The sequence below is a fragment of the Engystomops pustulosus genome, chromosome 10, assembly GCF_040894005.1.
Source record: "Engystomops pustulosus chromosome 10, aEngPut4.maternal, whole genome shotgun sequence".
NCBI classification, from domain to species: Eukaryota; Metazoa; Chordata; class Amphibia; order Anura; family Leptodactylidae; genus Engystomops; species Engystomops pustulosus.
The window spans coordinates 5,792,320-5,818,537 of NC_092420.1; the positions used below are offsets into that span (position 1 = coordinate 5,792,320).

Here is a 26,218-nt window from a genome sequence, read left to right on the forward strand (position 1 = left end):
TCAAATTGTCCAGATCTCTCCTAGATGTCTCACTTATTGTCCAGATCTCCCCTAGATGTCTCGCTTATTGTCCAGATCTCCCCTAGATGTCTCGCAAATTGTCCAGATCTCTCCTAGATTTCTCGCTTATTGTCCAGATCTCCCATAGATGTCTCTCTTCTTGTCCAGATCTTTCCTAGATGTCTCGCTTATTGTCCAGATCTCCCCTAGATGTCTCGCAAATTGTCCAGATCTCTCCTAGATGTCTCGCTTATTGTCCAGATCTCCCCTAGATGTCTCGCAAATTGTCCAGATCTTTCCTAGATGTCTCACTTATTGTCCAGATCTCCCCTAGATGTCTCGCTTATTGTCCAGATCTCTCCTAGATTTCTCGCTTATTGTCCAGATCTCCCCTAGATGTCTCTCTTCTTGTCCAGATCTTCCCTAGATGTCTCGCTTATTGTCCAGATCTCCCCTAGATGTCTCGCAAATTGTCCAGATCTCTCCTAGATGTCTCGCTTATTGTCCAGATCTCCCCTAGATGTCTCGCAAATTGTCCAGATCTTTCCTAGATGTCTCACTTATTGTCCAGATCTCCCCTAGATGTCTTGCTTGTTGTCCAGATCTCCCCTAGATGTCTCGCTTATTGTCCAGATCTCCCCTAGATGTCTCGCTTACTGTCCAGATCTCCCCTAGATGTCTCACTTACTGTCCAGATCTCCCCTAGATGTCTTGCTTGTTGTCCAGATCTCCCCTAGATGTCTCGCTTATTGTCCAGATCTCCCCTAGATGTCTCGCTTATTGTCCAGATCTCCCCTAGATGTCTCTCAAATTGTCCAGATCTCTCCTAGATGTCTCACTTATTGTCCAGATCTCCCCTAGATGTCTCCCTTATTGTCCAGATCTCTCCTAGATGTCTCACTTATTGTCCAGATCTCCCCTAGATGTCTCGCTTATTGTCCAGATCTCCCCTAGATGTCTCGCAAATTGTCCAGATCTCTCCTAGATTTCTCGCTTATTGCCCAGATCTCCCCTAGATGTCTGGTTTATTGTCCAGATCTCCCCTAGATGTCTCGCATATTGTCCCGATCTCCCCTAGATGTCTCCCTTATTGTCCAGATCTCCCCTAGATGTCTCGCTTATTGTCCAGATCTCTCCTAGATGTCTTGCTTATTGTCCCGATCTCCCCTAGATGTCTCGCTTATTGTCCAGATCTCCCCTAGATGTCTCGCTTATTGTCCAGATCTCTCCTAGATGTCTCGCTTACTGTCCAGATCTCCCCTAGATGTCTCGCTTACTTTCCTGATCTCCCCTAGATGTCTCGCTTATTGTCCAGATCTCCCCTAGATGTCTCGCTTACTGTCCAGATCTCCCCTAGATGTCTCGCTTACTTTCCTGATCTCCCCTAGATGTCTCGCTTACTGTCCAGGTCTCCCCTAGATGTCTTGCTTAACGTCCATGTGTATGGATGTGTCAGTTATGGTCAGCGGCGGTCCTCACTCAGACACGGGGGGCTTCTGGCTGATGTTGGGGAGGTGGTTGTGTCATAAGAGATCACATAATCCATCCATACGCACCGCACATGAGGGATTTACTCAGAGGCTCCATTGACGTCAGATGTTGCGCTGTCAGCACCGCGTCCTCCATAGTCTCCCCCCTGGATTATCCTCATATAAATCATCTGTTCTTCAGTATTATTCATCTTTCCATATGTGCCCCCTCTTCCTGTAGCCCCTGCCCCAATACATACTGTAGATTTTGGTACCTCTAGTCGCATAGTAACTACTTAGCTCCTTTGTGGGTGACACCACTGCACCCTGGAAACAATCAACAAGTTGCCATTATTAATAGGACTTTCTAGTGTTATCCCCTTAGGTGAAAAATTCACTAATCACTTAAAGGGGTTGTCCTGGATGGCAATATTCTTTTTTTTTTAGAAATAGTGCCACCCCTGTCCATAGGTTGTGTCTGGTATTGCCACTGGTTGGGAGTGCCCGGTTAATGCTGGGCATAGGAGATCATATAATCCAGCAGCATTGCTCTAATCCTGCAGCAGCCCTTTAATTTGGGGGTGTTTTTGGAGTTTTTGCAGGTTTTTTGAGCCAAAGTCAGGCCTGGATCCCACAGGAGGGACTTTTTTTTATATTTTCCATTTATTTTTGACCCAAAATAGGTTTTGACTCAATACTCCAAACTAAGAGTCTGTTCACACTTCTCCGAGATAGAACAGGTCAGTGGAGTTGGAGCTGCCAGATGCATGTGACACAAGATAATCCACAAAACTGCAAAATAAAAGGGATAATCCACTATAATCCTTTGTCAGCAGCGGAAGTAGAAGCTGCTTAGCGACAATTGAAAAATAGGAAATGTTTAATCTGGCGACCTGCTTGTTGTCAGTTTCCCGGCAGCGAATGATGTCTCTGGATTCAATAGATCCTAATGTTCTACTCTCATCTTCTGCTACAATGGAACAAAGAATCTGGGTTTTAAGTGATACAATTGTCTGGCGGTGATCACCGACCCTCAGTGCTGGAGTCTGGAGATATTGAGACGATGAGGTTGTGGCTTCCGGAGACGACTGTTTGCACCTCCATATCAAGACACAAGGGAAAAACTGCAAGAGCTGAACCTCAAAAGTGACGACGCCTTGAAGAATATTGCAACTGGGTACATGGTTGGGGGTCCGAGGGCCTGGGGCAGTGCTTTACTGCAGAGTATTTCAGTGGGTCTTTGGGGCTGGAAGCTACATGAGGTGATGCCCCTCTGTAGCACTCTGTATTCCCCGACTGATGTATACTGTCCAGGGGCGTAACTACAGCGGTAGCAGCCATAGCAGCCGCTATGGGGCCCACAGTGTCAGGGGGCCCCATCATCTGACCTGACACAATAAATAATGGAGGATGTGCACCATTATATCTATATTGTACTGCACATTGTCCAGCATAATATGTATATAACATATAGTGTGATGTATATATGCAGTATCTGTGATGTCTGTATACACTGTATGCGAGTATGTTGCATGAGGCTATATGTGTATATGCACATGATTGTATTTATATGTGATTGTGATTCGCATGTGTGAGTATACTAATATGTATATTCATATGTAAGTGGGAAGGGGGGGCCCATGCAGTAGCCTGCTAGGGGGCCCTGTTTCTCCTCGTTGCACCACTTATACTGTCCTTGTGGCACACAGTGCTAGCTCTATAGCACTACAGCAGCACAGAGTATTTCAGGTGGGAATGTTCTGATAGGTGTCACAGAGAGATACATGGAGGAAAGAACAACAGCACAGAGTATTTCCAGTGTGTGATAATCTGTTACACAGTCACAGGGGCCTCCCAGTACAGAATATTTAAAGGAAATCTACCACCAGAATCCATCCTGATAAACCAGGGACATTACTCATAGATCCAGGCACCGGGACTGCGGTATCTTCTTATATTTGTTATCCATGATCTCCTTCCCCCTAAAATCAGCTTTTAGAAGTATGCTAATGAGCCCAGAGGGGGTGTCACCAGAGCCCCTCCATACTGTAGCTTCACAGGCTGTTATGCTGTCTCCCACACAGTGGGGGAAGGGTGCTCCTGCACAGTGCAACAGCCTTAAAAGCTGCAGCCCAGAGGGGCTCTGGTAACGTCCACAGTCATTAGCATAATTATAAATGTTGATTTTATAAGGAAGGAGGTCATGGATAACAAATATAAGAAGATACCACAGTCTATGTGTTAGTGTCTCGGGTTTATCAGGATGGTAGATTTCCTGGTGATGTTGTAGACCATCAGTTATGTAGCAGAGTGGGATCCCAAAGCAGCACAGAGTATTTTTTAGAGAGATTTGTCTGACTTATTGGGGGTCACAGTGCGAGAGTTTCTTAGTGGAAGGATCAGGGCTTCCTGCAGCACAGAGTGTTTAAGATCAGAAATGTACTGATGACCAATGACCAAGAATCAGTCAGTTCTGTACAATTGTCAGGATCTCGTTACAGTGTATCAGTGCATACAGTTATACCCCCCCCCCCCCCACAATGGTGTAGTGTTAACCCCCTCCTCCCCATGACTCAAATAAAGATGGCGTCTGGCGATAAAGAAGACGTTTTATTAAAGGTAGATACAATATCTCATCTTTTATGTACAAGACAGAAAATAAACCTCTCAGAATAAATCAGTGATCTGTAAAATGACGGACAAAAGTGTTTTCCTCTATAAAAATACGATATGACAAGGTGCGCGGCCCCTCTCTGCCTGCGTCGCTTTGGTCGCTCTGTACATTCTGGGGTCTCGCTGGTGGGCTCTATGGCAGCGGCCGTGGTGAGTGCTAAATACGGAGGCGAAGACGGATCACACATTTACAAGCAGCGCTGTCGTTGGCGAAAGCCTTACACGGAAAACTGGTTCAAAATGGCCGCCCCCAGCGAGCGCACGTTTACATTCAAGGTTCACAGCAGCAGCGCCTCCCTCCCTCCTCTATAGACCTTTCATCAGATTTCCCCGGCACTGGAGGGGTTAACATTATCCCGATATCCCAACGCCCGGATCCTAGAACGCCATTCCGACAAAATATGCAGATAGGGATTGTATATACACACACAGATTTACAGAGAGAAGGATATCAGCCTTTGCGTGTTTGTGTTGGTGAAATCCGTACGGCGCCGCCATGACGCCTGCGGGCGATAAAACCAAGCAGAGGCTCCAGTCCAATCAGATTACAGCTTACAACCATGAAGGGTTGGAAAATGTTATCTGTGTTCTGACTGGTTCTCTGAGAGCCTATCAGATCTCATGTTTTGTAGCAGCCAATTAGATTTCAGCTGTTTCAGTTTAATGGTTGGAATGTGAAAGCAGAAACCTGATTGGCTGCTACTGACCTCTAGGCCTGTGACATTCTTAGTGTTACCCATAGCAACCAATCAGATTTCATCTCTCATTTTTTGTTACTGCAGGTTAGAAAATCAAAGCAGATATCTGATTGGCTGCTCCTATGGGCAGCCCCAATGAAAGCAGAGATCTGATTGGTTGCACCCGCGCTTATCATATACAAGGATTACGGACATTTGGCGTTGCCTTTATACAAAATGATGATCGTTCACATTTTATACTCAGTGATTGATGACAAAAAGCACAGAACTGACCCACGTCCTGCCCCCAGTCAGGGCGCCCCCATTATAGGGACGCTACAGGTCATGTGATGCCAAACTTAGGCCCATTTACCCACAAATCTCTGGTGATTTAAAGGGAATCTCCACCTCTGCTTGTATTGTGCACAGAAATGATGAGGATTGTCAGGTCTCAGGTCCATAAAGCTTCTTCTATTATACTAGGACTTTGTGTTTCCCTTGCTGATTTTCCATTTTCAAGATCTCTGCCGGCTGTCAGTGACTGGAAACATTTTGCCAAGCCAGACTCACTCGCTGCTGCATTTCCTTTTTGTGTCAGCAAGCGGAGATCTCCAATATGTTGAAAATGGAAAAGAGTGTAGAAAAAGATGACTCAATGATTAAGGAGGAACCTGTCAGACTGCAGCCAGTGCTATGTATTGTCCCTGGAGAGATGTGTAATCAGAGCACAGCAGTGTGAGGACATGCCCCCAGTGCACGTGGAGAAGATAAAATTGTGGAATATAAATCCATATATCACAGTCCTGCTGCTACTAACATACACAAAGGCCTGATTACACATCTCTCCATGGATAATACATGACACTGGCTGCAGAGAGCACAGAGCACAGCAGTGTGAGGTCTGATTACAGATCTCTCCAGGGACAGTACATAACACTGGCTGCAGAGAGCACAGAGCACAGCAGTGTGAGGTCCGATTACACATCTCTCCAGGGACAATACATAGCACTGGCTGCAGAGAGCACAGAGCACAGCAGTGTGAGGTCTGATTACACATCTCTCCAGGGACAATACATAACACTGGCTGCAGAGAGCACAGAGCACAGCAGTGTGAGGTCTGATTACACATCTCTCCAGGGACAATACATAACACTGGCTGCAGAGAGCACAGAGCACAGCAGTGTGAGGTCCGATTACACATCTCTCCAGGGACAATACATAGCACTGGCTGCAGAGAGCACAGAGCACAGCAGTGTGAGGTCTGATTACACATCTCTCCAGGGACAATACATAACACTGGCTGCAGAGAGCATAGAGCACAGCAGTGTGAGGTCTGACCACACATCTCTCCAGGGACAATACATAACACTGGCTGCAGAGAGCACAGAGCACAGCAGTGTGAGGTCTGATTACACATCTCTCCAGGGACAATACATAACACTGGCTGCAGAGAGCACAGAGCACAGCAGTGTGAGGTCTGATTACACATCTCTCCAGGGACAATACATAACACTGGCTGCAGTCTTATGGTCACACCTGCTGATGGTTACTGATGGGCTGAGTAGTTGGGATGGGGATGGAGCATATTTCGGCAGTGCTGGGGGTAGTATGCGGGGCAGTGTCTGCCTCTTGTCCCTCTCCCCTCAGTTCAGGACATGGAGGGGATGACACCCGGTACATGTGACTCCTTCCTACTCGCTCTAGTTTTAGGATCTGGGTCCTTCCCTGATTGTCCCCCGCTCTCTCAGTTTTGGGGGTGTTCACGCTGTAGACGGCTGTGTGATGCTCTTCTGGCTTGAACTCTTGCGGCTCAGCACGAAGGTGGAGGAGTTGCTCTTGCGGCTGGCGCTCAGGTCGCTCCCCTGCTGCCGCGACTTCAGGTATCGGGCGGAGCAGCACAGGAAGCTCTGCAGGAGGTCGTGGAAGAGGTGACCCGTGAACAGCATGTAGATCCAGGGGTTACAGCAGCTGTTCAGGCTCCCCAGGAGCATGGCGATGATGAAGAGCGAGGCTGCGGAGACACAAAGAGGAACATGTCAGAAGGACGTCACTCAGAGACCCCCAGAATCACTGCAGGGGGTCCCATACAGAATCACTACCATATGTGGACACACACCTTATGGGACCCCTAGACCTCTCCTTCAGCACCCCTCAAACTACGCCCCTGCAGACCCCAATGTCTATGACCCAGGAGGGTCTCCACGTATTTCTGCACCCCCTATAGTTACACACAGACACCGGATGATAAAGATACAGATGTAGCAGAGCCAGGATTGTATTCACTGCATTACACTGTGTATTTTACATCACACCATGGATGGGACATGATCACAGGAGACACATCAATCCCACATCTTGTGTCATCCGAGATGATGGCATTACCAGTCCTGGCCAACTCTGCATCTCCATGGTGACTACATGCCACCACAGCAGCCTGGCACTGCCATGTAAAAGGCTGTATATAGCTGTGTGTACCCGGTGTAGTATGGCAGGTAGGGGCTGTATATAGCTGTGTGTACCCGGTGTAGTATGGCAGGTAGGGGCTGTATATAGCTGTGTGTACCCGGTGCAGTATGGCAGGTAGGGGCTGTATATAGCTGTATGTACCCAGTGTAGTATGGCAGGTAGGGGCTGGGTGGGCACATGAGGGGCTGTATACAGCTGTGTGTACCTGGGGTAGGGGCTGGGTGGGCACATGAGGGGCTGTATATAGCTGTGTGTACCCGGTGTAGTATGGCAGATAGGGGCTGGGTGGGCACATGAGGGGCTGTATATAGCTGTGTGTACCTGGTGCAGTATGGCAGGTAGGGGCTGTATATAGCTGTGTGTACCTGGTGCAGTATGGCAGGTAGGGGCTGTATATAGCTGTGTGTACCTGGTGTAGTATGGCAGGTAGGGGCTGTATATAGCTGTGTGTACCCGGTGCAGTATGGCAGGTAGGGGCTGTATATAGCTGTGTGTACCCGGTGCAGTATGGCAGGTAGGGGCTGTATATAGCTGTGTGTACTCGGTGCAGTATGGCAGGTAGGGGCTGTATATAGCTGTGTGTACCCGGTGCAGTATGGCAGGTAGGGGCTGTATATAGCTGTGTGTGCCCGGTGCAGTATGGCAGATAGGGGCTGTATATAGCTGTGTGTACCCGGTGCAGTATGGCAGGTAGGGGCTGTATATAGCTGTGTGTACCCGGTGTAGTATGGCAGGTAGGGGCTGTATATAGCTGTGTGTACCCGGTGTAGTATGGCAGGTAGGGGCTGTATATAGCTGTGTGTACCCGGTGCAGTATGGCAGGTAGGGGCTGTATATAGCTGTGTGTGCCCGGTGCAGTATGGCAGGTAGGGGCTGGGTGGGCACATGAGGGGCTGTATATAGCTGTGTGTACCTGGTGCAGTATGGCAGGTAGGGGCTGTATATAGCTGTGTGTACCTGGTGCAGTATGGCAGGTAGGGGCTGTATATAGCTGTGTGTACCTGGTGTAGTATGGCAGGTAGGGGCTGTATATAGCTGTGTGTACCTGGTGTAGTATGGCAGGTAGGGGCTGTATATAGCTGTGTGTACCCGGTGCAGTATGGCAGGTAGGGGCTGTATATAGCTGTGTGTACCCGGTGCAGTATGGCAGGTAGGGGCTGTATATAGCTGTGTGTACTCGGTGCAGTATGGCAGGTAGGGGCTGTATATAGCTGTGTGTACCCGGTGCAGTATGGCAGGTAGGGGCTGTATATAGCTGTGTGTGCCCGGTGCAGTATGGCAGATAGGGGCTGTATATAGCTGTGTGTACCCGGTGCAGTATGGCAGGTAGGGGCTGTATATAGCTGTGTGTACCCGGTGTAGTATGGCAGGTAGGGGCTGTATATAGCTGTGTGTACCCGGTGTAGTATGGCAGGTAGGGGCTGTATATAGCTGTGTGTACCCGGTGCAGTATGGCAGGTAGGGGCTGTATATAGCTGTGTGTGCCCGGTGCAGTATGGCAGGTAGGGGCTGGGTGGGCACATGAGGGGCTGTATATAGCTGTGTGTACCCAGTGCAGTATGGCAGGTAGGGGCTGTATATAGCTGTGTGTACCCGGTGCAGTATGGCAGGTAGGGGCTGTATATAGCTGTGTGTACCCGGTGTAGTATGGCAGGTAGGGGCTGTATATAGCTGTGTGTACCCGGTGTAGTATGGCAGGTAGGGGCTGTATATAGCTGTGTGTACCCGGTGCAGTATGGCAGGTAGGGGCTGTATATAGCTGTGTGTGCCCGGTGCAGTATGGCAGGTAGGGGCTGGGTGGGCACATGAGGGGCTGTATATAGCTGTGTGTACCCAGTGCAGTATGGCAGATAGGGGCTGGGTGGGCACATGAGGGGCTGTATATAGCTGTGTGTACCCGGGGTAGTATGGCAAGTAGGGGCTGGGTGGGCACATGAGGGGCTGTATATAGCTGTGTGTACCCAGTGCAGTATGGCAGGTAGGGGCTGTATATAGCTGTGTGTACCCGGTGTAGTATGGCAGGTAGGGGCTGGGTGGGCACATGAGGGGCTGTATATAGCTGTGTGTACCCAGTGCAGTATGGCAGGTAGGGGCTGTATATAGCTGTGTGTACCTGGTGTAGTATGGCAGGTAGGGGCTGTATATAGCTGTGTGTACCCGGTGCAGTATGGCAGGTAGGGGCTGTATATAGCTGTGTGTACCCGGTGTAGTATGGCAGGTAGGGGCTGTATATAGCTGTGTGTACCCGGTGTAGTATGGCAGGTAGGGGCTGTATATAGCTGTGTGTACCCGGTGCAGTATGGCAGGTAGGGGCTGTATATAGCTGTGTGTACTCGGTGCAGTATGGCAGGTAGGGGCTGTATATAGCTGTGTGTACCCGGTGTAGTATGGCAGGTAGGGGCTGGGTGGGCACATGAGGGGCTGTATATAGCTGTGTGTACCAAGTGCAGTATGGCAGGTAGGGGCTGTATATAGCTGTGTGTACCTGGTGTAGTATGGCAGGTAGGGGCTGTATATAGCTGTGTGTACCCGGGGTAGTATGGCAAGTAGGGGCTGGGTGGGCACATGAGGGGCTGTATATAGCTGTGTGTACCCAGTGCAGTATGGCAGGTAGGGGCTGTATATAGCTGTGTGTACCCGGGGTAGTATGGCAAGTAGGGGCTGGGTGGGCACATGAGGGGCTGTATATAGCTGTGTGTACCCAGTACAGTATGGCAGGTAGGGGCTGTATATAGCTGTGTGTACCCGGTGCAGTATGGCAGGTAGGGGCTGTATATAGCTGTGTGTACCCGGTGCAGTATGGCAGGTAGGGGCTGTATATAGCTGTGTGTACCTGGTGTAGTATGGCAGGTAGGGGCTGTATATAGCTGTGTGTACCCGGTGTAGTATGGCAGGTAGGGGCTGTATATAGCTGTGTGTACCTGGTGTAGTATGGCAGGTAGGGGCTGTATATAGCTGTGTGTACCTGGTGTAGTATGGCAGGTAGGGGCTGTATATAGCTGTGTGTACCCGGGGTAGTATGGCAAGTAGGGGCTGGGTGGGAACATGAGGGGCTGTATATAGCTGTGTGTACCCAGTGCAGTATGGCAGGTAGGGGCTGTATATAGCTGTGTGTACCCGGGGTAGTATGGCAAGTAGGGGCTGGGTGGGCACATGAGGGGCTGTATATAGCTGTGTGTACCCAGTACAGTATGGCAGGTAGGGGCTGTATATAGCTGTGTGTACCTGGTGTAGTATGGCAGGTAGGGGCTGTATATAGCTGTGTGTACCCGGTGTAGTATGGCAGGTAGGGGCTGTATATAGCTGTGTGTACCCGGTGTAGTATGGCAGGTAGGGGCTGGGTGGGCACATGAGGGGCTGTATATAGCTGTGTGTACCCGGTGTAGTATGGCAGGTAGGGGCTGGGTGGGCACATGAGGGGCTGTATACAGCTGTGTGTACCTGGGGTAGGGGCTGGGTGGGCACATGAGGGGCTGTATATAGCTGTGTGTACCCGGTGTAGTATGGCAGGTAGGGGCTGTATATAGCTGTGTGTACCTGGTGTAGTATGGCAGGTAGGGGCTGTATATAGCTGTGTGTACCCGGTGTAGTATGGCAGGTAGGGGCTGTATATAGCTGTGTGTACCCGGTGTAGTATGGCAGGTAGGGGCTGGGTGGGCACATGAGGGGCTGTATATAGCTGTGTGTACCCGGTGTAGTATGGCAGGTAGGGGCTGGGTGGGCACATGAGGGGCTGTATACAGCTGTGTGTACCTGGGGTAGGGGCTGGGTGGGCACATGAGGGGCTGTATATAGCTGTGTGTACCCGGTGTAGTATGGCAGGTAGGGGCTGTATATAGCTGTGTGTACCCGGTGTAGTATGGCAGGTAGGGGCTGGGTGGGCACATGAGGGGATGTATATAGCTGTGTGTACCCGGTGCAGTATGGCAGGTAGGGGCTGTATATAGCTATGTGTACCTGGTGTAGTATGGCAGGTAGGGGCTGTATATAGCTGTGTGTACCCGGTGTAGTATGGCAGGTAGGGGCTGTATATAGCTGTGTGTACCTGGTGCAGTATGGCAGGTAGGGGCTGTATATAGCTGTGTGTACCCGGTGTAGTATGGCAGGTAGGGGCTGTATATAGCTGTGTGTACCCGGTGTAGTATGGCAGGTAGGGGCTGTATATAGCTGTGTGTACCCGGTGTAGTATGGCAGGTAGGGGCTGTATATAGCTGTGTGTACCCGGTGTAGTATGGCAGGTAGGGGCTGTATATAGCTGTGTATACCCGGTGCAGTATGGCAGGTAGGGGCTGTATATAGCTGTGTGTACCCGGTGTAGTATGGCAGGTAGGGGCTGTATATAGCTGTGTGTACCTGGTGTAGTATGGCAGGTAGGGGCTGTATATAGCTGTGTGTACCTGGTGTAGTATGGCAGGTAGGGGCTGTATATAGCTGTGTGTACCCGGTGTAGTATGGCAGGTAGGGGCTGGGTGGGCACATGAGGGGCTGTATATAGCTGTGTGTACCCAGTGCAGTATGGCAGGTAGGGGCTGTATATAGCTGTGTGTACCTGGTGTAGTATGGCAGGTAGAGGCTGTATATAGCTGTGTGTACCTGGGGTAGTATGGCAAGTAGGGGCTGGGTGGGCACATGAGGGGCTGTATATAGCTGTGTGTACCCAGTGCAGTATGGCAGGTAGGGGCTGTATATAGCTGTGTGTACCTGGTGTAGTATGGCAGGTAGGGGCTGTATATAGCTGTGTGTACCCGGTGTAGTATGGCAGGTAGGGGCTGTATATAGCTGTGTGTACCCGGGGTAGTATGGCAAGTAGGGGCTGGGTGGGCACATGAGGGGCTGTATATAGCTGTGTGTACCCAGTGCAGTATGGCAGGTAGGGGCTGTATATAGCTGTGTGTACCCGGTGTAGTATGGCAGGTAGGGGCTGGGTGGGCACATGAGGGGCTGTATATAGCTGTGTGTACCCAGTGCAGTATGGCAGGTAGGGGCTGTATATAGCTGTGTGTACCTGGTGTAGTATGGCAGGTAGGGGCTGTATATAGCTGTGTGTACCCGGTGCAGTATGGCAGGTAGGGGCTGTATATAGCTGTGTGTACCCGGTGTAGTATGGCAGGTAGGGGCTGTATATAGCTGTGTGTACCCGGTGTAGTATGGCAGGTAGGGGCTGTATATAGCTGTGTGTACCCGGTGTAGTATGGCAGGTAGGTGCTGTATATAGCTGTGTGTACCCGGTGCAGTATGGCAGGTAGGGGCTGTATATAGCTGTGTGTACTCGGTGCAGTATGGCAGGTAGGGGCTGTATATAGCTGTGTGTACTCGGTGCAGTATGGCAGGTAGGGGCTGTATATAGCTGTGTGTACCCGGTGCAGTATGGCAGATAGGGGCTGTATATAGCTGTGTGTACCCGGTGTAGTATGGCAGGTAGGGGCTGGGTGGGCACATGAGGAGCTGTATATAGCTGTGTGTACCCAGTGCAGTATGGCAGGTAGGGGCTGTATATAGCTGTGTGTACCTGGTGTAGTATGGCAGGTAGGGGCTGTATATAGCTGTGTGTACCCGGGGTAGTATGGCAAGTAGGGGCTGGGTGGGCACATGAGGGGCTGTATATAGCTGTGTGTACCCAGTGCAGTATGGCAGGTAGGGGCTGTAAATAGCTGTGTGTACCTGGTGTAGTATGGCAGGTAGGGGCTGAATATAGCTGTGTGTACCCGGGGTAGTATGGCAAGTAGGGGCTGGGTGGGAACATGAGGGGCTGTATATAGCTGTGTGTACCCAGTACAGTATGGCAGGTAGGGGCTGTATATAGCTGTGTGTACCTGGTGTAGTATGGCAGGTAGGGGCTGTATATAGCTGTGTGTACCCGGTGTAGTATGGCAGGTAGGGGCTGTATATAGCTGTGTGTACCCGGTGTAGTATGGCAGGTAGGGGCTGGGTGGGCACATGAGGGGCTGTATACAGCTGTGTGTACCTGGGGTAGGGGCTGGGTGGGCACATGAGGGGCTGCATATAGCTGTGTGTACCCAGTGCAGTATGGCAGGTAGGGGCTGTATATAGCTGTGTGTACCCGGTGTAGTATGGCAGGTAGGGGCTGGGTGGGCACATGAGGGGATGTATATAGCTGTGTGTACCCGGTGCAGTATGGCAGGTAGGGGCTGTATATAGCTGTGTGTACCCAGTGCAGTATGGCAGGTAGGGGCTGTATATAGCTGTGTGTACCTGGTGTAGTATGGCAGGTAGGGGCTGTATATAGCTGTGTGTACCCGGTGTAGTATGGCAGGTAGGGGCTGTATATAGCTGTGTGTACCTGGTGTAGTATGGCAGGTAGGGGCTGTATATAGCTGTGTGTACCCGGTGTAGTATGGCAGGTAGGGGCTGTATATAGCTGTGTGTACCCTGTGTAGTATGGCAGGTAGGGGCTGTATATAGCTGTGTGTACCCGGTGTAGTATGGCAGGTAGGGGCTGTATATAGCTGTGTGTACCCGGTGCAGTATGGCAGGTAGGGGCTGTATATAGCTATGTGTACTCGGTGCAGTATGGCAGGTAGGGGCTGTATATAGCTGTGTGTACCCGGTGTAGTATGGCAGGTAGGGGCTGGGTGGGCACATGAGGGGCTGTATATAGCTGTGTGTACCCAGTGCAGTATGGCAGGTAGGGGCTGTATATAGCTGTGTGTACCTGGTGTAGTATGGCAGGTAGGGGCTGTATATAGCTGTGTGTACCTGGTGTAGTATGGCAGGTAGGGGCTGTATATAGCTGTGTGTACCCGGTGTAGTATGGCAGGTAGGGGCTGGGTGGGCACATGAGGGGCTGTATATAGCTGTGTGTACCCAGTGCAGTATGGCAGGTAGGGGCTGTATATAGCTGTGTGTACCTGGTGTAGTATGGCAGGTAGGGGCTGTATATAGCTGTGTGTACCTGGTGTAGTATGGCAGGTAGGGGCTGTATATAGCTGTGTGTACCCGGTGTAGTATGGCAGGTAGGGGCTGTATATAGCTGTATGTACCCGGTGTAGTATGGCAGGTAGGGGCTGGGTGGGCACATGAGGGGCTGTATACAGCTGTGTGTACCTGGGGTAGGGGCTGGGTGGGCACATGAGGGGCTGTATACAGCTGTGTGTACCCGGTGTAGTATGGCAGGTAGGTGCTGGGTGGGCACATGAGGGGATGTATATAGCTGTGTGTACCCGGTGCAGTATGGCAGGTAGGGGCTGTATATAGCTGTGTGTACCCGGTGCAGTATGGCAGGTAGGGGCTGTATATAGCTGTGTGTACCCGGTGTAGTATGGCAGGTAGGGGCTGTATATAGCTGTGTGTACCCGGTGCAGTATGGCAGGTAGGGGCTGTATATAGCTGTGTGTACCTGGTGCAGTATGGCAGGTAGGGGCTGTATATAGCTGTATGTACCCGGTGTAGTATGGCAGGTAGGGGCTGGGTGGGCACATGAGGGGATGTATATAGCTGTGTGTACCCGGTGTAGTATGGCAGGTAGGGGCTGGGTGGGCACATGAGGGGATGTATATAGCTGTGTGTACCCGGTGCAGTATGGCAGGTAGGGGCTGTATATAGCTGTGTGTACCCGGTGCAGTATGGCAGGTAGGGGCTGTATATAGCTGTGTGTACCCGGTGTAGTATGGCAGGTAGGGGCTGTATATAGCTGTGTGTACCCGGTGCAGTATGGCAGGTAGGGGCTGTATATAGCTGTATGTACCCGGTGTAGTATGGCAGGTAGGGGCTGGGTGGGCACATGAGGGGATGTATATAGCTGTGTGTACCCGGTGCAGTATGGCAGGTAGGGGCTGTATATAGCTGTATGTACCCGGTGTAGTATGGCAGGTAGGGGCTGGGTGGGCACATGAGGGGATGTATATAGCTGTGTGTACCCGGTGTAGTATGGCAGGTAGGGGCTGGGTGGGCACATGAGGGGATGTATATAGCTGTGTGTACCCAGTGCAGTATGGCAGGTAGGGGCTGTATATAGCTGTGTGTACCCGGTGCAGTATGGCAGGTAGGGGCTGTATATAGCTGTGTGTACCCGGTGCAGTATGGCAGGTAGGGGCTGTATATAGCTGTGTGTACCCGGTGCAGTATGGCAGGTAGGGGCTGGTAGGGGGGATGTGTAGGGGGCACTCCCAGATTTCGGGAAAGGTACAATACAGACATCACCAGTTTTACTCATTTGTGCCAGAAGAGGGCAGCACTGATCCTCACTGCTGGAGCACAGATATAAGGAAGGGATGAAGCTCAGTATGGATGATGGATGTGCTCTCTGACCTGCAGTAGCTGTGGTGACCTGTAGGTGGCAGTATTACACATGACTATCTTGGGGTATATAGGAAATAATCAGCGTGATAATGTTATTTATTGTCATAAATATATAGTCTAAATTGAATAGGGGGGCACTGCCCACATTTTATGCTGGAGTCATGTCCTCACACTGTTGTGCTCTTAGCTCTCTGCATGGAACTGATGCACAGCCCTTCCCTCTACTCTGAGTGAATGCTGAAGTACAGAAACAGATGACAATTACAGCTCATACTGAAAGTAACGGAGAGAGTCTATTGAGTAACTCTATGCAGAGAGCACAGAGCAAAGCAGTGTGAGGACAAGTTGTAATCATGAGAGAGACCTCCAATGCACAAGGAGAACCCACAATTCTTAAATATAAATCCATATATCACAGTCCTGCTGCTACTTACAACATACACGGAAGTATGAATACACATGTCTCCAGGGGCAATACATTACACTGTCTGCAGAGAGCACAGCAGTGTGAGGTCTGATTACACATCTCTCCAGGGACCATACATAACACTGGCTGCAGAGAGCACAGAGCACAGCAGTGTGAGGTCTGATTACACATCTCTCCAGGGGCAATACATTACACTGTCTGCAGAGAGCACAGAGCACAGCAGTGTGAGGTCTGATTACACATCTCTCCAGGGACAGTACATAACAGTGGCTGCAGACAGCACAGATCACAGCAGTGTGAGGTCTGATTACACATCTCTCCAGGGACAATACATAACACTGGCTGCAGAGAGCACAGAGCACAGCAGTGTGAGGTCTGATCACACATCTCTCCAGGGACAATACATAACACTGACTGCAGAGAGCACAGAGCACAGCAGTATGAGGTCTGATTACACATCTCTCCAGGGACAATACATGACACTGGCTGCAGAGAGCACAGAGCACAGCAGTGTGAGGTGTGATTACACATCTCTCCAGGGACAATACATAACACTGGCTGCAGAGAGCACAGAGCACAGCAGTGTGAGGACATGCAGTGCACTTGGAAAAGCTACAATCCTGATGATACATAGTTTCCAGGGGGCTCATTCTATTTCTTATATAATACATTGGCCCTGTGACCTGCGTCATCCAGGGGCCAGAGAACTAAAAATACCCGGGGCCGATAACGAACACAATACCTGGCGATGCCAGGTGATAAGACGTGGCTCCGGAGAGGTGGGCACATGCCCCTGTATCCTGTCCTTATACTATCAGTATCTGTGCGGAGCAGGGAGTATCCTAGATAAGCGGCAGTGATAAGCGGCACAGCAGATGCCATGTAGCCATCACACAATGCACTATTGTCAGTACTATAGGGCGGCATTATGGGTACTATAGGGCGGCATTGTGCAGGAAACGGATTAAAGAGACATTCACCCCTCTTATAGCGGAGGAACAAACTGCACCTTGTATTGGGATAAGAGCCAAAAACTAAGTGCAAGAACAATGAAAAGTCTCTACTCATCGAGTTTACAGAAGAAATCCTGTAACATTAAAGGGAACCTGTCACTGCTGTGCTCTGTGCTCTCTGCAGTCAGTGTTATGTACTGTCCCTGGAGAGATGTGTAATCAGACCTCACACTGCTGTGCTCTGTGCTCTCTGCAGCCAGTGTTGTGTATTGTCCCTGGAGAGATGTGTAATCAGACCTCACACTGCTGTGCTCTGTACTCTCTGCAGCCAGTGTTGTGTATTGTCCCTGGGGAGATGTGTAATCAGACCTCACACTGCTGTGCTCAGTGCTCTCTGCAGCCAGTGTTATGTATTGTTCCTGGAGAGATGTGTAATCAGACCTCACACTGCTGTGCTCTGTGCTCTCTGCAGCCAGTGTTATGTATTGTCCCTGGAGAGATGTGTAATCAGACCTCACACTGCTGTGCTCTGTGCTCTCTGCAGCCAGTGTTATGTATTGTCCCTGGAGAGATGTGTAATCAGACCTCACACTGCTGTGCTCAGTGCTCTCTGCAGCCAGTGTTATGTATTATACCTGGAGAGATGTGTAATCAGACCTCACACTGCTGTGCACTGTGCTCTCTGCAGCCAGTGTTATGTATTGTCCCTGGAGAGATGTGTAATCAGACCTCACACTGCTGTGCTATGTGCTCTCTGCAGCCAGTGTTATGTATTATACCTGGAGAGATGTGTAATCAGACCTCACACTGCTGTGTTCTGTGCAGCCAGTGTTATGTATTGTCCCTGGAGAGATGTGTAATCAGACCTCACACTGCTGTACTCTGTGCTCTCTGCAGCCAGTGTTATGTATTGTCCCTGGAGAGATGTGTAATCAGACCTCACACTGCTGTGCTCTGTGCTCTCTGCAGCCAGTGTTATGTATTGTCCCTGGAGAGATGTGTAATCAGACCTCACACTGCTGTACTCTGTGCTCTCTGCAGCCAGTGTTATGTATTGTCCCTGGAGAGATGTGTAATCAGACCTCACACTGCTGTGCTCTGTGCTCTCTGCAGTCAGTGTTATGTATAGTCCCTGGAGAGATGTGTAATCAGACCTTTGTGTATGTTAGTAGCAGCAAGACTGTGAAATATGGATTTATATTCCAGGATTGTAGCTTCTCCAAGTGCACTGGGGTTGTGTCCTCACACTGCTTTCTTCTGTTTTCTCTGTAGCCAGTAGGTATTCTCCCTTTGGAGATGTGTAATCAGATCTTTGTGTATTGTGTTATTAGCAGCAGGACTGTGATATATGGATTTATATTGCAGGATTCAGCCAGGGGTTCTCCTAACACTGCTTTGCTCTCTTTCTATTCAGTGTGATGTAATGTCCCTGGAGAGATGTGTAATCAGACCTTTGCGCATGTTATTAGTAGCAGCAGGATTGTTATATATGGATCGTAGTTTCTCCAAGTGCACTTGGGGAGTGTCCTCACACTGCTGTGCACTGAGCTGGCTCCCCTCTGTTCTGATTGACTAATGTACTATTCAACTGAACCACCTTAAAGCTTTCACTCATAGAAGAGGGAATGTGGAGAAACTGAATTTATTTAGCTAAGAGCACAGCAGTGTGAGAGCAAACTGTTATGTTTGTTCATTTTCATAATTCACAGTCCTGCTGCTACAACATAAACAAAGGTATGAATACAGATCTCTCCAGGGAAAATACCTAACACTGAACACATATCAGAGCACAGCAGTCTGAGGACATTCCCCAAGTGAACTTGGAGAAGCTACAATCCATAAAGAACTGTCCTGCTGCTACTAACAACATACACAAAGGACTGAGTGTACACACCTCTGAAGGGACATTACCCAACACTGGCTTCACAGAGCACAGAGCAAAGCAGTGTGAGGTCTGATTACACATCTCTCCAGGGACAATACATAACACTGACTGCAGAGAGCACAGAGCACAGCAGTGTGAGGTCTGATTACACATCTCTCCAGGGACAATACAGAACACTGGCTGCAGAGAGCACAGAGCACAGCAGTGTGAGGTCTGATTACACATCTCTCCAGGGACAATACATAACACTGGCTGCAGAGAGCACAGAGCACAGCAGTGTGAGGTCTGATTACACATCTCTCCAGGGACAATACATAACACTGGCTGCAGAGAGCACAGAGTACAGCAGTGTGAGGTCGGATTACACATCTCTCCAGGGACAATACATAACACTGGCTGCAGAGAGCACAGAGCACAGCAGTGTGAGGTCTGATTACACATCTCTCCAGGGACAGTACATAACACTGGCTGCAGAAAGCACAGAGCACAGCAGTGTGAGGTCTGATTACACATCTCTCCAGGGACAGTACATAACTCTGGCTGCAGAGAGCACAGAGCACAACAGTGTGAGCTCTGATTACACATCTCTCCAGGGACAATACATAACACTGGCTGCAGAGAGCACAGAGCACAGCAGTGTGAGGTCTGATTACACATCTCTCCAGGGACAATACATAACACTGGCTGCAGAGAGCACAGAGCACAGCAGTGTGAGGACAACCCCCAGTGCACTGGGAGGAGCTACAATCCTGGAATATAAATCCAGTTTCCCTTTCATGTGGGATATCTGTGTGCTTTGGGGGCAGCTGAGCTGTAGTTGTACATGAAATGATGGGAGGTCTGACGTGATGGGGAGTCCAATGTTCTCATACTCAGATGTTGGGGTCTCACATTAAGATGTTGGAGTCTCACACTGAGATGTTGGGGTCATCGGTTCCAGCTGCTGAATTCCTCATCTTCTCATCCCAAGACTTTACCGGCAGCCTCCTGACACTGAGTGATGGATGGCTTCATAGCTAATCCCCCCTCGGAGGGTCCGGGCATCCATCATTCAGGTGACATATAGATCAGCAGACAAAGGATGCTCCCTGTAACCCCTGCAGCCCAGGAGGGGCCCCCAGAAACTACTAATGGAAAATCTATAATAGGGCCCCTCCCCCATCATAGCGTCTATCATATCGCCCTATGTGCTGCTGCCACTACATAGGATACAACAGGATATAATCATTATGTATTAGACTCCAGTCACATCCAAAGCTGCACTTGATAACGCTCTTCTAAACAGCATTGTACAGGATAAAGAGCTCTCTGCACTGGGCAGTGTGAGAGCTGAGAGCACAGCAGTGTGAGGACACAATTCCAGTACAATCCTGTAATATCAGTCCATATACCACAGTCCTGCTGCTACTAATAACATACACACAGGTCTGAATACACATCTCTCCAGGGACAATACCTAACAATGACTGGAGAGAGTACAGAGCACAGCAGTGTGAGGACACGCCCCCAGTACAATCCTGGAATATAAATCAATATATCACAGTCCTGCTGCTACTAATAATATACACAAAGGTTTGATTACACATCTCTACAGGGACAATAACTAACATTGACTGCAGAGAGCACAGAGCACAGCAGTGTGAGGACACACCCCCTGTGTACTTGGAGAAGATACATACCTGGAAAAGAAAACTTGCAGTTCAATGCAGAGCAGAGAGCACAGCAGTGTGAGTACACAACCCTAGTACAGTCCTGGAATATAAGTCCATATATCACAGTTCTATTGCTACTCACAACCTTTACAAAGGTCTGATTACACATCTCTCCAGGGACAATATATAGCACTGGCTGCAGAGAGCACAGAGCACAGCAGTGTGAGGTCTGATTGCATAGCACTGGCTGCAGAGTGCACAGAGCACAGCAGTGTGAGGTCTGATTACACATCTCTCCAGGGACAATATATAGCACTGGCTGCAGAGAGCACAGAGCACAGCAGTGTGAGGTCTGATTGCATAGCACTGGCTGCAGAGAGCAGAGAGCACAGCAGTGTGAGGTCTGATTACACATCTCTCCAGGGACAATATATAGCACTGGCTGCAGAGAGCACAGAGCACAGCAGTGTGAGGTCTGATTGCATAGCACTGGCTGCAGAGTGCACAGAGCACAGCAGTGTGAGGTCTGATTACACATCTCTCCAGGGACAATATATAGCACTGGCTGCAGAGAGCACAGAGCACAGCAGTGTGAGGTCTGATTACATAGCACTGGCTGCAGAGAGCACAGAGCACAGCAGTGTGAGGTCTGATTACATAGCACTGGCTGCAGAGAGCACAGAGCACAGCAGATTGTTGCTTGTAACCTCCTCCTCCAGCAATGTGACGATTATTTACAAGCATCTGTCAGTGGAATTTTGAGGCAGCTTTAGAGGTAATTGGAGCAGAACACATGTAGCGACTAATGAGTACAAGTTACTTTAGTAACAGAATGTAACAATCCAGAAGATGGAGGGATTTGGCTGGATTCCTCCTGATCCTCAGGTGATGAGTGACCTCCTGTCATGTCCCCCGGAGCCCGGACTGTCAGAGAAATCATCGATGTGTGGAATGAGGAGAAGTGTAAAGCAATTATTAGTCGCCGCGGTGATGTGCGAAAAGCCAAAACGTATCAGCTCCGCCCAGGAACCCGGAAAATTGGGAAAAGTCTGATGGACAGAGGATTCCAGGACGTCCAGCCTCAGTCATTGCTTCTCCTGTGTACAAGACTCTCTGCCCTGAAAGGGATTGGCCATCTTTAAAGGGAATGTCCACCATCCCAAACACAACTGTTCATAGTTTCAGTTCATATTAATAGAGAAAATAAAGCAACTTTGTAACAAGTTTTAATTCCAAAATTCCAATGACCTCCTGTTATACCGTAGACTCTGCGGGGGGTGAGAGATGTGACCTCCACGGGTCATTACCGACACCCTCTCAGTATTGGGAGATGTTCAGTATAAAGTGTTTCCAGACCCGGATGATTAGCGCAGCTGTCAGTAATAGCGCCCCCTGTGGAGCCCGTCCTCATTACCGCTGACCTCGTTACCTGCCCTTCACGGACATCGATCTGGCCCCCAACTTACATCCCTGACCAGGTTTCAAAACTAGAACATTCCTCTAATTATCACATAAAGTTCTGGATTATCGAACCGTCCAATGAGGCTGCAGAAAGATAACGAACGGACATCCAGGCTGAAACATGTGAATAACCTACAAGCAGAGACCCTGCAGGAAGATTCAGAGCCCTAAATATGAGGGGATGAGTGAAAAAAGTGATCAGGATATCACTGGACAGAGATTACTCCAAGAGGTAGTGACCTGGGGGTCCCCCGCAACCCCCTACAGGGCTTAACCAGGGGGCCACTTACACAGCCTCCCATCCTGACCATGTGCCCCCCAGTGGTAACCGGTGCACAATACACACCCTTTCATGTCTGGCCTTATTCGCCATTTCATCAAATTCACAGCCCCCTAGATGAAAGGCAGCGGAGGAGCCAGGACCGAAGCTCGTGGAGAGAAATCTAGCTGAAGCCTAATTCTCCCAGGGGCTTGTTATAACGGGGGCTCCGACCTCTCTGGCGGCTCTTTCATGTATTTTTAGATGAAGGTGGGAGCGTCCGCCCAGATGGGTGGAAATGGCAGCGCTCAGAATATTATACCATCTGCTATCCCCGTGCCAGGAAAGTGGGGGCCCACAGTATGCCCCCCAGAGATGGCATCGGCAGACCAGCAGTAACACTAAATGGCAGAAATGTCAACTAAACCAGAACCCCTAATTACATGAGCCCCATATGCAACTGCTTGGGGCCCCAGATACCAGGGGGGGCCCAGACTGACAATGCAGTATAAAGCAATGGTAGAGGAGGAAGCAATGGACTCCCTGCACCACCATTCAGAGGGTGCCCTGTATTAGGGGCCCCCAAATAAAACTTTACTTGGGGTCCCAGAAATAGAGCGCCCAGAGTAAGAGCCCTCGAAGGAATGGACGTCCCTGATCTCAGATCTGCATCTAATCTCTGACCGTAATCTCAAAATTATAATATTTTATTTTTCTACAGTAAAACCGCAGCCGCCTCATTATTCCCCCTCCCCCCGCGCTGAGGCTTTAATGAGACTCTTCTGAGTCATTGCACTATGTATCAATATAATTAACAAAAACTGACGGCCAATTATACGTATCAGACCACATTATAGGGTGAAAAACAAAACCGCGCTCAGATACAGACACAAACACGTAATACGAATACCGAACAACGGATCCGAGCTGAAAAGGTCAAAGCCATAAATTAATGGAACTTTTCAAAAGCAAATGTCTTGTAAAACAGCATTACACTCCATGAGAGAAAAGCAGGAAAACAAGAAACATCCAAAACTCTCGTTATATGCGCGGAGTATGAAAAAATACTGCATTCACAGTCACACAACAGACGTATCCAAGAGAGACAGACAATTATATACATCTACTATCATACCGTATATATAACTACTATAATACTGCCCCTATGTACAAGAATATAACTACTATAATACTGCTCCCTATGTACAAGAATATAACTACTATAATACTCCCCCCTATGTACAAGAATATAACTACTATAATACTGCCCCCTATGTACAGGAATATAACTACTATAATACTGCCCCCTATGTACAGGAATATAACTACTATAATACTGCCCCATATGTACAGGAATATAACTACTATAATACTGCCCCCTATGTACAGGAATATAACTACTATAATACCGCCCCCTATGTACAGGAATATAACTACTATAATACTGCCCCCTATGTACAGGAATATAACTACTATAATACTGCCCCCTATGTACAGGAATATAACTACTATAATACTGCCCCCTATGTACAAGAATATAACTACTATAATACTGCCCCCTATGTACAAGAATATAACTACTATAATACTGCCCCCTATGTACAAGAATATAACTACTATAATACTGCCCCCTATGTACAGGAATATAACTACTATAATACTGCCTCCTATGTACAGGAATATAACTACTATAATACTGCCCCCTATGTACAAGAATATAACTACTATAATACTTCCCCATATGTACAGGAATATAAGTACTATAATACCGCTCCCTATGTACAGGAATATAACTACTATAATACTGCCCCCTATGTACAGGAATATAACTACTATAATACTGCCCCCTATGTACAGGAATATAACTACTATAATACTGCCCCCTATATACAGGAATATAACTACTATAATACTGCCCCCTATGTACAGGAATATAACTACTATAATACTGCCCCCTATGTACAGGAATATAACTACTATAATACTGCCCCCTATGTACAGGAATATAACTACTATAATACTGCCCCCTATGTACAAGAATATAACTACTATAATACTGCCCCCTATGTACAAGAATATAACTACTATAATACTGCCCCCTATGTACAAGAATAAAACTACTATAATACTGCCCCCTATGTACAGGAATATACCTACTATAATACTGCCTCCTATGTACAGGAATATAACACTGCCCCCTATGTACAGGAATATACCTACTATAATACTGCCCCCTATGTACAGGAATATAACTACTATAATACTGCCCCATATGTACAGGAATATAACTACTATAATACTGCCCCCTATGTACAAGAATATAACTACTATAATACTGTCCCCTATGTACAGGAATATAACTGCTATAATACTGCCCCCTATGTACAGGTATATAACTACTATAATACTGCCCCCTATGTACAAGAATATAACTACTATAATACTGTCCCCTATGTACAGGAATATAACTACTATAATACTGCCCCCTATGTACAAGAATATAACTACTATAATACTGTCCCCTATGTACAGGAATATAACTACTATAATACTGCCCCCTATGTACAAGAATATAACTACTATAATACTGTCCCCTATGTACAGGAATATAACTACTATAATACTGCCCCCTATGTACAAGAATATAACTACTATAATACTGCCCCCTATGTACAAGAATATAACTACTATAATACTGTCCCCTATGTACAGGAATATAACTACTATAATACTGCCCCCTATGTACAGGAATATAACTACTATAATACTGCCCCATATGTACAGGAATATAACTACTATAATACTGCCCCCTATGTACAAGAATATAACTACTATAATACTGCCCCCTATGTACAAGAATATAACTACTATAATACTGCCCCCTATGTACAGGAATATAACTACTATAATACTGCCCCCTATGTACAAGAATATAACTACTATAATACTGTCCCCTATGTACAAGAATATAACTACTATAATACTGCCCCCTATGTACAAGAATATAACTGCTACATATCCAGAAAATAGAACGTTTGGAAGACCTCACCCTATTTGTTACAATGTATCAGTGCAGCAGACTTCCTATATTCCAAAGATAATTCCAATCTGCCCTGGCACACTGTAACAGGCTCAGCAGCTGTGTGATTATAGTAGTCACTGAGCTCCCGGTTCGTGAAGACTTTTGTGCTTCTGCCTCAGGTTTGAGAGGAACATTCTCCAGGTCTTGGATAGATTTGGGGGAGATGAATGAGGGGACGTGTATGGGGTCTGTATACAACCAGTGACATGGAGACTGTTATATTGAGAACAGGGGCGGCTTATAATGATGTGACATGTGTTGGCCCATCGGGTCATGGGTCCTGTAATTAGAGAGTCAATAGGAAAGGTCGGGGGTCTCCAGAGTCGTGTGCGGGCGCAGATTATAAATAGAAAACTCTTTCTGTAACTTTAAGACCCTACAGAACAGAGACCCCCAGTGTGACTCCAGCAATGACCAATCCGTGCCAAGACAAGGCGCCCCACCCAATGACATCACTACAGCCCCCATAGAGTCAGGACAGATTTACAGTTACTGCAGGTAGCTATTCATTAAAAGCAAGCAGAGATTGTCTAAGATTAAACTTCATTATACAGGACCATGGAAACTGCAGCCAGTGCTATGTATTGTCCCTGGAGGTGTGTGATAAGACCTCACACTGCTGTGCTCTGTGCTCTCTGCAGCCAGTGTTATGTATTGTCCCTGGAGAGATGTGTAATCATACCTCACACTGCTGTGCTCTGTGCTCTCTGCAGCTAGTGTTATGTATTGTCCCTGGAGAGATGTGTAATCAGAGCTCACACTGCTGTGCTCTGTGCTCTCTGCAGCCAGTGTTATGTATTGTCCCTGGAGAGTTGTGTAATCATACCTCACACTGCTGTGCTCTGTGCTCTCTGCAGCTAGTGTCATGTATTGTCCCTGGAGAGATGTGTAATCAGAGCTCACACTGCTGTGCTCTGTGCTCTCTGCAGCCAGTGTTATGTATTGTCCCTGGAGA

The 26,218-nt window shown here is 48.5% G+C and overlaps 1 protein-coding gene across 1 annotated transcript in view; it reads right to left on the reverse strand.

Moving 5' to 3' along the window:
- Positions 1-4,060: 4,060 nt before the first annotated feature.
- OXTR (oxytocin receptor) overlaps positions 4,061-26,218 on the reverse strand; it is a 37,008-nt gene continuing 14,850 nt past the window's right edge. Inside the window, exon 2 of the mRNA XM_072128081.1 lies at positions 4,061-6,830. Within this exon, the coding sequence (XP_071984182.1) occupies positions 6,580-6,830 (251 nt within the window). The 3' untranslated portion in view covers positions 4,061-6,579. The remainder of the gene's footprint in view (positions 6,831-26,218) is intronic.